Raw genomic sequence first — 11891 nt, forward strand, 5'->3', positions numbered from 1 at the left:
TATACCAAAACATAATTATACTAAAGATAGCAACTAAACAAGTTGTTAACTGAACAAACTGTCCCCAACACAATCAGACATTAGGTAACATATATAGTGTCTTGGACAAACCAAACCCCCTTTTAACCTGAACAGTACACTCTGCATCACAGGAAAACATCCAATGGGACTTTGTGATCATTCCCATGAGACTGAGATGATTGAACATATCTAATATCATGCAGGAAGTTTGTGCAAAAAGGTAGAAATTATGACACAATTATGGAAAATAGAGCAGGTAGAAGACAACTTTAAAAGCATATTAGAATGTGGGGAATGTGGTCAAGGATGGAAATAGTAATATTTTTTTAAGGATGACTGGACTGGAAAATTGGATCTGAAGTGAATGGATACTGAGGGAATTTTTTTTTTTAAATTTAAGTATTATTTTAATGGATCAACTTTCTCTGCTTGTGTTTTCCTTTTATGTTATTTAAACATTTCAATCCTGTTTGTTTTTGTGGTTCAAGGAGGATTTATAAAGTTGGTTTTTTAAAAAAAAACCGAGTGAAAGTGTAGTCGGATGCTCTCCGCATCACCATTGTCTTTTTCTAAGTCCTTATGAATTCTGCTTCACATCTTTCCTGGACCTGATGATGGTTTCCATTGAGGTCAAGGAAAAATGGTTAGGAAAGGAGATTATTTTGACCACAGCAAAAAAATGTAATGTAATGAACAATAATGCAATTTTTTTAAGGTTTTTGTTTTTTTGGTTTTTTTTTTCTTTTTTGTATGAAAAAGGTTTCTCTGGAACAGCCATCTTCTATGTTCGTGATCTGAACTAAGCACGGTTGCTAATGTGGGATAAAAATGTCCAAATTTCATGGCAAACCATCCAATAGTTTTTGAGATATTTATCTCAAAATCCCAAATGTCAACCTCATGGTGGCTCTCAGTCCAGGGATCACAAAAGTCATCCTCTGGGCACCATGAATATCTATCATCAGTTGTCAAGCCATTAAATAAACCCTCTGACTTTGGCAATCAGTAGGATTGATCCTCTAGGGACCATGAAAGTGTGTACAGATATTCATGGCAAAAAAAATCCAAAGGAGCAGGTGATTTTATTATTTATTATTTAGTCTGGATTTCATGGAACAAATCCTCTATTTGAACAAACAGTGACAGGGTATTTCCTGTTTGACTTGTGATTCACTGAGGGGTGTAGCCAGCTAGACAGAGTCAGAGAAACACTGTGGGGAATTTGGATCAGCAGTACTTAAAAAAAGCTCCAGTGGTGAAAGTTGTTTGACATATTTGGAAAAAAAGAAGAACAGTTACTTAAGAGAAATGTGGGGAGTTACTGGTAGTGTTGATGACTGGCTCTGCTGTTTATACCTCCCTCCTATACTAAGTCAGGCATGACAGGAAATGACAGCATTTATGGCAAACACGAAGGAGGTGTGGCCGTTTAGTTAGTGGGAAAAGCTTTCACTCCTGTTGTGGAATTTGAGCTGCGATACAAGGTTCACCCAACACGCAGGTAAGTGTCTGGAGAAAGGAATGCTGGACTTTTAATGCTTGTATTCCTGTGAACTGTCTGCTTTCTCTCATCAGTAAGTCTATCACCTAAACAGCAGTTTTCATTTAACATTCAAAGACGTAATATTGTTGCATGTGTTTAGGGTTGATTTAAAGATGACGTTTCAATGTTTTAGAAGATGTCTGTGACTTAAATGTCACTTAAACTCTGAATATCAGGTGAAAATGAAGAGTCTGTTTGGACACTGTGGGCTCTTCTTGGCTTTTCTCTTCAGCTACACAGGACCAGCTGAGGTAAAAAAAAATGTCTTCCTTCTCTGCTTGTTTGAATATATTTCAGACTGAAACAAATTAAGTCTTCTGCCTTTTAAGTTGTATATTTTCACTTAGTCTCACTTTCAAACTGTTTCTGTGGTATTGCGAGGGACAGGGACAGAGTCCACGAGCTTCATCTCAAGGTACAGAGCATGTTATTATTGCTTACAGTGCAAAATGTCATATACTGTCCAATTTTTGAAAGGTACAAGGCCTTTGTTTTCTCTTGTCTCAGGAACAGACTGCACACAGATCAAGGCTCACACACCTCAAGCACCCAGTGGAGTTTACCTAATCCAGCCTCCCAGAGCCAAGAAGCCCTTCAAGGTATCAAATGCGTCACGATGTGTACAAAGCAATTTGTCAGTTTTAACAGTTTGCCAAGCCATGACCTTTGCTATGCCAGAAACCTTCTGTTCACCATGACAAAGGCAGCAGATTTCTCAACAGGTCCTTGATTTCAGACTGTGGTAAATAAAAGTGAAAAATGTAAAAGTACATTTCTGCTCTGTAATTGTTTCATTTAAATAATATGCATAACTCAAATCAGTCAAACAGTGCTGTATGAGCGTTCATGTCATTTAACACATCATGTCATCCTTTCCAAAGCCCTAGAACATGTCTCAGTCTAAAAAACCAGGCAGCTGTCTTCTTCATGTGTTTCCTGGTCTACCTGCTCAGGTGTACTGTGAAATGCGGGCAGATGGAGGCTGGACCGTGTTTCAGAGACGCAGTGGACCAGCAGTTTCCTTCAACAAGAAATGGGCAGCATATAAAAATGGTTTTGGAGACCTGACAAGTAAGTGACACAAAACACTGCAGCTTTAACTGCTGCGTGTGTCGTCATTAGTTATTATTAACCTTTTACATCCTTTAAAAAAAAACAACAACAAAAAAAACAGATCTGCATCAAAAAACTGCAATAGAAATATAATATATTAGTAATACTTTCCACTTTAACTGAATACATTCTTTATTCAACACCAAATACTCAATCATTTTCAGGATTTCAACCCTTTAGGATTTTTTTTTTTTTTGAATATCGTGGATCCACGAAGCAGAACTTTCCAACTGAGCACTGACAAAAGATTTGGTCTTTTATTGGCGGTTGTAAATCGAGAGAGTCTTTGTTGGCAGGAGGGGGTTGGAGCTGGTGATGGGGCAAGGTCTGTGGTAGACAGGGGGCTGAAGGTGGGTGAATCCAGGCGGTGGCTGGCCGGAGTGTGTGTGGCAGGGCTCAGAGTGGAGGCGTCCACAACAGTGGGCAGATTGTCCATGGAAGACGAGTGGACGAATGGGCAGCAGGCGCACAGACAGTGCTGATCCTGGCAGACAGGAGCAGTAACCTGGAGCACATACTGCAAGGTTCAAGCAAACAGATAAGCAAGATAGGATTATAGGCCGAGCGTGACGCCACAAGTGAAGAGACGATCTGGCGAAGAGTGGAGAGTGGGAGCGAGCTGATATGCAGGTGGATTGTGGAGTAGATGAGATGATTACACTCAGGCGTGGAGGCAGGACTGGCGGGAACTGCAGGACTGGAGGCCACACACACGCAGAGAGAGAGAGAGAGAGAGAGAGAGACCAAAAAGCAAACTGGGGAGAAAAAAAACACATGAGGAAAGGGACCACAGGAGAACACAGGGAAATAGGGTCCATGGGGGCCTAATCCTAACATGTAATGCCAGTTTGTTTACATTAGCTGTTGTTGTTTTTTTTTGCTAAAAAACAAATACTGAATTATTTATCATATTTTAAATGCTGAATGGAATGTTTTGGGGGATTTATCAGTCTGTGATATATCGATGATTATAGCAACAATACAGATTTTTATGCAATATTATTTTTTGTGCAGTGTCACATTTGAAACTCAAACTCACACTCAGGAACTTAGAGGACACAGCACAAAACTGCAATATAAATATCATATATTAATCTTATTTTCCCATTATTAACATCAATCTTGATCATAACAATGAAATATTCGATCATTTTCAGGGTTTATGCTTTAAATTACATTTTGTTTGCATAATACCACTGTTTTCATTTTGCATAAACTAGATGCTAGGGGGAGATTTTTTAGTTTGTTTCTGTCAACAAAGCCTCAGGTATCAGACATGAATCCTCTCTCTGTGCTCTGCTGATCCCCTCAGAGGACCACTGGCTCGGTCTGCAGAAGGTTTTCTCTGTGACCAAGGACAAGACCAAGAAGTGGACCATGAGGGTGGACTTGTGGGACCATGAAGGTGGCACTGCTTTCGCTGAGTACAAGAACTTTAGACTGGGAAATGAGAAGGCAGCTTTCAAACTGCATGTTGGGAAATACAGTGGAAACGCAGGTACTGAATCCTTTTTAACTCTTTAGCTTTTCTTGGTCAGTGAGGAAATCACTCCAAAGCAATCCAGCAGCTTCAGATGCAGCAGTGTCACTCACAGTGAGGGCAGAGCATCTAGAGACTGACAGTTTGTAGTGAGTCAAGATTAATGATTGTGTTTATTTACTCATGATAAAATGTGACACACAGCAGCTTTAAAATGAGACTAAAGCAGAAACATATTTTTATCTTTACAAATGAAAAGTTGAATTGATAAACAGTAAAACACACCTTTGCTGAATTGAGTGCAGTCAGTGGTTTTACTGCTACAGCCTCACTTGGTCTGGTGTGACCAGTAGCTTATGGTGACTAATATTAGTTAATGTTTGCAAACTTGACCCAGACATAGTTTTACAACCGACAATACTGAGTAATTGCTTTTACTGAGAACTTTATCACTCTACACTTTAGCATTCCACAGATAAATACTTTAATATTTTCATGACAAATGTAAAATTAGAGGTTCTGAAAAAAATAATGGGAATTTCATTGTGACACCATCCTGTAACTGACTTGAGGACATTGTCGCCACTGTTCCGCAAAAGTTACATTTCAAAGGAACCGTCTGAATTGTTCCCCTGTTTAAAGGTGACGCCATCCGTGGTGCCTATCCAGGCATTGACCAGAACGGCTTTGGCTTCAGCACCATTGACCGTGACAACGACGGCTGCTCTCCGTGCATCTTTGGAGACATTGCTGAAAACGAGTGTTCCTCGTCAGATGGCGGTGGCTGGTGGTACAGTCGCTGTGGTTCTGCCAGTCTAAATGGTGACTGGCATCCTGCTGGCGACCACATCGGTTGGGCATCTGGCCTTCACTGGCGCACCTGGAAACCTCCTGCACCTTACTCGGCCAAGGCCAGCAGAATGATGATCAAGTCTGTGTGAGAGGACCCCCCCCCCCCCCCCCCCCCCATGTTTACCTTCATGTTGGCTCCCATTCAAAAGGGGAATCCAACATTCCTCTTTACATGCAAAACTGCTCCTTTATTTTAGACAGTGGTTGTTCTCACACTTCTGGGGTGTTTCTACCTTTGGAGATTATAGTAACACAGTTACAGTTACAGTAATGCTGGATCCTAGTGTTCAGTCATAACATGTTTTAACCTTTATTATTTTCCTGGTCATTTTCAGTGAAGTAAGTTACGTTCCTGAGGATTATGATCCATTTAATGTAGCAAAATCCACATATAGTGCACAGTTTGTAAAGACTTAACAATAGAAGAGCTAACAATTCACAAAGTGCTTTTATTTCATCATGAAATATCTACAAATAAACTACATAAAACTTGCAGAACCTGCTTGTCAAATGTTTTTATTCCCACTAATATGACAGGCTTTTAAAAATGCCCATTTTCCAGTATTTATAGCAGCTTGTTTTACATATAGGTTTTGCACACATACAAAATACAAAAAAATGCAACAAGTCAGAAATTACATTTTCTCACTTTCCATCAACCCACATCCAGCTCAACCAGATATCATTTCACACAATACTCATTCTGTCAGCATGAGTCTTTTTAAATGACATGTAATAGTATATTATTGCAACAATATTTTGATAAGCTTCATACCAAAGTTAATATAATGTTAGTCGTTGTTTCTGTTGTTTCTTTGCACCATTAAACAGTTCAGAGATTTTCATGCATATGTGGCAGTTGAAGTAACTGTAAATATACTTTTAATATAAAGGCCGATATGATGATATAATGAATTCTAATTGCAGTTTTATGCTCCATTGACTGACAACAGAATGGAAGAAACTCCCACCTCACTGCATAACAACAGTATCTGGGGTATGAACCATCCCAGGACACATTTTGAGACAGATTTAAACAGTTTATGTTAAACTTACTGTCGGATTGGAGCTTTGGCTGCACTCAGTGCGTCACAATCAGCTGAAGTGATGCAGGATACAGTCTGACACTGTTCACACATAATTGTAAATAAATCCATTTATCATTCATATGTAATAGAATTCGGTAATATCCTTTAAATAACATGTACAAGCTGCTAACAAGCACAGACAGTGGCCCTCATGCCTGGCATCCATCATTGATATCCTGCCGTGGCCTCTGTTAAAGGAAAATATTTACCAGTGACTGATGTCGAACAAAGATCTCATAAATATATTGTCACTTGATATTTTCCAACTTTTCGAGCTGCCAAGGATCCATCCATCAAACATCTGACCCCTGTGGTACCACAGCTCTGACAGATTGTTTCTCCAGTGTTCCTCTATCTCTCCCCCTGTCTACACCAACCAGTTTCAGCTGTTTTAATGTCCAGATACCTGACAGTCTTCCAGAAGTCACAGAGCCATAGTTACATATGTGACTCTCATCTTAGCATCTGTACCAGCCAGTAACGGTTCATATTTCACTGAAACCAAAGCCCAGATTAGAGGCAGACAGTTGCAGCTGCTGGATGAGTTCAAATCGCAGCGTTTGTTAGAGTCAAATCTGACAGCTGAAGGTGTAAGGCTCAGTGCGTTTGAGGGAGACCAATAGATGAGGCAGGAATCCAAGGTTCAAGGATGCAGAATTTTTTCTTTTCTGTTTAACATGTGTGGTTTATTCTAGGACGCACACACCATGGCTGAGGTGAAAAAAAGAAGGTAGCGTATATAACCTGTATTTTACACTTTAGTTCTGTGAAAGTGGATGAAGGTTGAACTGTCTGCTTTCTCTCATTTGTGAGTCTGTCACCAGTTCTCAGTTAACATTCAAAGATGTTATATTGTTGTCAGAAAATATATTAAAATATATTAAAGAGTAAAATGTCACTTCAGAACTTCACATCAGGTGAAAATGAAGAGTCTGGTTGGACACTGTGGGCTCTTCTTGGCTTTTCTCCTCAGCTGTGCAGGACAGGCTGAGGTAAAAATAAAAACTACAACCTCTCCTCTTGAAAGTCTTTCTTCTCTACTTGCACAATTCAAGTGTTCTCTCACTCTCTGCCTTTTAATGTTGACCTTTAAGATGTGTATTTACTCTACATCAAGTCTGACTTTAAAACTGTTACTGTGGTGTTGCTAGGGACAGCACTCAGGACGTCCTTGAGGTACGGAGCATGTTATTATTTCTTACAGCATTCAATTCCATATAATGTAGCTACAAATTATGGAAGGTACAAGGTACCATGTTCATATTTACTGTTTATCCTCTTTTCTTTTTTTTGTCATGTAAGTCTCAGGAACAGACTGCACAGACATCAAGGCTCACTCACCTAAAGCATCCAGTGGGGTTTATACAATCCTCCCTCCCAGAGACAAGTATCCATTCATGGTATCAACATGTTGCGTACAAAGCAATTTGTACTTTAACTGACAGTTTGCTGAACGCTGCCCCCTGCTGCACCTGAAGCTTTTTGTTGGCACACACACAGTTTACCATGACAAAGGTGGCAGATTTCTCACTGTGGGTTTTAGACATTAATGAAACAATAGAATAGAATAAATCTTTAATGTCCACCAGAGGGGAAAATTGTCTTTGGCTCACCCACACACAGACCACTGGAGATACAGACGGCTCCATACAAACACATAACATTTCAAAAAAAAAAAAAAAAAAGTACAATAAAAACAAGTAAGTTAAAAGTACATAAGTTAAAGTAGATAAATAAATAGCAGTTCGGATCGTGTCTGTGGATTGGTCACTTTTTTAAGTTAAGAATGCTGACGGCATTTGAAATGAAGGACTTTTTGAACACACTTTTAGCCAGAGGGGCTTTATAGCGCTTCCCAGACTTAACAAGCTCAAACTGGCTGAAAAGAGGATGTGAGCTGTCAGCAGTGATTCTCCTAGCTTTCTTCCTCATCCTGTCAGTGTAGAGGTGGGTCAGATGTTTTTGGAGTTTTCCAACTATTTTGCTCGCCATTGACACAATCCTATTTATCCTAATTTATTCTTGCAGTTACAGTTTAAGTGACCAAACCAAGCAGAGAGGTGAAATGTTAAGACACTCTCAATGTGCACAATGTACACAAGTTCAACAATCTGTGAGCTGACACCGAGACAGCTCAATCTTCTAAGGAGATTGAGTCGCTGTGAACATTTCTTATAAACATAGTCTGTATTTTTGGAGAAGATCAGCTGGCGATCGAGAACTAAGTCCTTGATTTCAGACTGTAGTAAATAAAACAACAGAACAGTAAATTTCTGTTCTGTAATTTATTACTTAAATAATATGCATGACTGAAATCGGTCAAACGGGGCTATCAGGACATACATATCATTTAACACATCATGTCGTCTTTTCCAAAGCCCTGTAGAACATGTCTCAGTCTAAAAAACCAGGCAGCTGTCTTCTTCACGTGTTTCCTGGTCTACCTGCTCAGGTGTACTGTGAGATGCGGGCAGATGGAGGCTGGACCGTGTTTCAGAGACGCAGTGGACCAGCAGTTTCTTTCAAGAGGAATTGGGCAATTATATGCATAAAAATGGTTTTGGAGACCTGACAAGTAAGTGACACAAAACACTGCAGCTTTAACTGCTGTGTGTGTCGTCATTAGTTATTATTAAGCCTGAGAGAGTTTGAAAGTTGTTGTATTTGTTCAGAAGGCTAAATCTAATTTTGGTGACTGTGACGCACCTTGCTAAACACACAGTGAATATAAATATCCCAAACATTTTAATTTGGGACTCAGTGAACTGTAAAAGTAACAAACATGTCATTTTTTCTTATTGATATTGGCAACAAAAAGCTTGGCCTCCAGACTGTGGAGTAATGAGACACAGGCTGACACAGTCTAACCTGAAATCTAGATTAGATCACACTGTGAGGGCAACATGCACATTCTCTAATGCATCAGACTATGATACTAAACAAAGTCACTTTGCTGAGGATTTAGGCTCATTCAATGCAGCAAAAGCCACATAAAGTGCACAGTTTGTGAAGACTTTACCATAGAAGAGCTAACAATTCACAAAGGCCTTTTATTTCATCATGAATCACCTACAAATAAACTACATACTAACTGCAGAACCTGCTTGTCAAATGTTTTTTATTCCCACTTTAGAACACCATGTGATTACAAGTGAATTCACCTTCAAACTAAAATGACAGGCTTTTAAAGATGCCTCCCATTTTTTAGCATTCATTGCAGGATGGTTTACATATAGGTTTTGTGTACATATACAGAATAAAAAGTGCAACAACAACAAAGTGCAACACTGAAAATACATTTCCTCACTTTCCATCAACCCACAACCAAAAGCACAAGCCAGTTAACATTTCATGCAACATTTTTCATTCTGTCACGGTCTTGTTTAATGACATGTAATGCAATATTATTACAACAATATTTTGATAAGCTTCATACCAAAGTTAACATGTAAACACAAACATGTTCCCGTGTAAATATATTATTGTTATATCAACAAAAATAGTCTTTGTTTCTGTTTTTTGGTACCGTAAATTTTTTTATAAACATTGTGCTGCTGAGGTATAGATATTATTTAATATAAAGGCTGATATTATGAATTCCACTTGCAGTTTTGTGCTCCATAGACTGGCATGCATGCAATTATCTGTTAAAGCACTGTTAATCAAGACAAGATGAATCATAACATCTAGGAAACATCACCTCTGAGAGCATGTTGAGGTCAGCTTCTCAGGAATCCTGTGTTCTGCCATACTGGCAGGTTCAAAAGGATAATCCCAGCCTCTTTGAGTCCTCTACAAATCATGTACCAGTATTTTTGCCTTGGTGGTAAATAGAAGAATGTAGCCAAGAGAATCATACTTACTTGCAAGACCTCTAAATTTCCCTCAGAGTGGGAGGTCTAGGAAATGAGGTTCCAAGGGCCCAGCACTTGTACCTCAAATAATCTGCATGGCAGTTTGACTAAAGGCTTAAGGGTCACTGGTGCTGTGGGAAAACCATAATTAACAGGACTCAGAGTGGGCTGAGGAGGGCAGATGCTGGATTACAGATGAAATGTTGTTTGCCCACTGACGAATATCAAATCTTCCAGTGGCCAAGAGGCTGTTTAAGTTCTCTACAAAGGATTAAGAAGCATTGACCGATGGGAAACTTTGCAGACAGTCGTCCACATAAAAGGGCTTCTCAATGGACTTTCAGAGGTCATCATCCTGTTCAAGCTGGTCCCTGGCATGATGGTGCAAAACATCAATGGCACAGCAAGGACTACATGTCACACAAAAGGGTAAAACTTGACACTCATATGTTGTAATGTCTCCTTGTTCTCTCAAGATAAAAGGAAGGAGGGTCTTGTCTTTAGGAAGTAATCACCAGATGGAACACGGCCTTGATGTCACTTGACTGCAACCGGCTGCTGCTGCAATTGAGGAAGCACACCCACAAGACATGGGCCAAGAATGGGAACAGGTAAGAGGTTATTGTTCAAGCTCTGACCCAGATGCTGGTGAGACAAGTTATACACAGGTCGGCGATTTCCTCTCTACTGCCTGACCACATGATGGGGGAGAAACCAGGATTCACCTGAACTGTGACTGGAGTCTGGCCAGAGTGGACCTCTGCCAGATATGGATATCTCTTTAGAGGCTCTACGGTGCTCAAAAGAAGGGGGGCAGCAGATGTTTTTGTGGCATTCAAAGAAGGAAAATTGGGATGACGAAGCAAAGGAGTGCCATAGTGCATCTGTCCATCAGAGAAAACATTCACATCACTAGAGACACTGTGCACTAGTGGCCCCAACCTCACGCATCCCGAACCATCTCTGCGGTTTGTGGTTGAGGTGGATGCATCTGATTCTTAGGTAGGGGTTGTGCTGTCCCTGAGATCCACCAGAGACCACAAATAGCGCCCTTGTGCTATTCTTCTCCCTTCGTTTTGTATCGTATTGTCTCAAGCAGGGCAGAATTATGATGTCAGGAACTGGGAACTTCTGGTGGTGGTACTGGCACTGGAAGAATGGAGTCATTGGTTGAAAGGAGCTGAACATCTTCCTGGCGTGGACGGATCATAAAAGCCTCACCTACCTCCAGACTGCCAAGAGCTTAAGAGCAAGCTGCCTGTTGCCATACCCTGTGAACTTAATCTGGTGAGGGATACACGCACACTCTCCCAACATGCAATAAATGTCTGCACCTGGCTACTGATTAATCATCACTCTGTCTTCTGATTTTTGTTTGTGAAAATTTGATATATTTTTCAAAAATTTCCGCTTCTCAGTTATTCTAATATGGCACATTTTAAAAAGCCTTTATGAACTGTAATTAATAGCTTTGTTACTGATTAATAAATCATTTATCAACACTTCAAAGATCATTTACAAGTAATTTATAACAACACCTTTTGGTTCGCCAGGTTGTGGAAACTGTTTCTCCAGCATGACATTTTGCCAGCACTTAACAGTCCCATATGTTATAAATGAAGATTTCCATGTGTTTTTTGATTATAAAGCAGGTCTAGGTTCTATATTAATACTGTGAAAGTATCAAAGCCTCAGTCCACAGAGAAATGCACACAGCCTGTATTCAGAAACTGAGCCTTAAAACCAGCCGGACCAGATTTGGTTTCTCTGAGTGTTCACCTGAAATCTAATTTGATCTCTATTAAAGACCTTTTGTTCGACCTCTCCAATGAGCTTTTCACCTTTTTAATATTTTATCTAAATATCCTCTTTTTTCTGTAGTGTTGCAAACATGCTTACTCACAGTCAGAGGTCTCTGTAGCAGATTCAGGTAAAGCATA

General features: G+C 39.8%; 1 protein-coding gene across 2 annotated transcripts; it reads left to right on the forward strand.

Annotated features, from left to right (window-relative positions):
• Positions 1–1384: 1384 nt before the first annotated feature.
• On the forward strand, positions 1385–5507 carry LOC139635276 (angiopoietin-related protein 5-like). 2 transcript variants are annotated; one of them, XM_071502434.1, is made up of 7 exons: positions 1385–1522; positions 1741–1815; positions 1946–1979; positions 2072–2163; positions 2518–2635; positions 3990–4175; positions 4800–5507. In XM_071502434.1, exons 2-7 carry the CDS (start codon positions 1747–1749, stop codon positions 5096–5098), a joined length of 798 nt encoding a protein of 265 aa, XP_071358535.1. In that variant the 5' UTR covers positions 1385–1522; positions 1741–1746; the 3' UTR covers positions 5099–5507. The 2 variants fall into 2 exon arrangements, with proteins under 2 accessions (XP_071358535.1, XP_071358536.1); XM_071502435.1 differs by having other exon boundaries at positions 1387–1522; positions 1952–1979.
• Positions 5508–11891: the final 6384 nt, after the last annotated feature.

Source organism: Trachinotus anak, unplaced genomic scaffold (genome assembly GCF_046630095.1).
Source record: "Trachinotus anak isolate AG129_WGS33_773 ecotype Australia unplaced genomic scaffold, CSIRO_AGI_Tana_v1 ptg000018l, whole genome shotgun sequence".
In the NCBI taxonomy this organism is placed as follows: domain Eukaryota; kingdom Metazoa; phylum Chordata; class Actinopteri; order Carangiformes; family Carangidae; genus Trachinotus; species Trachinotus anak.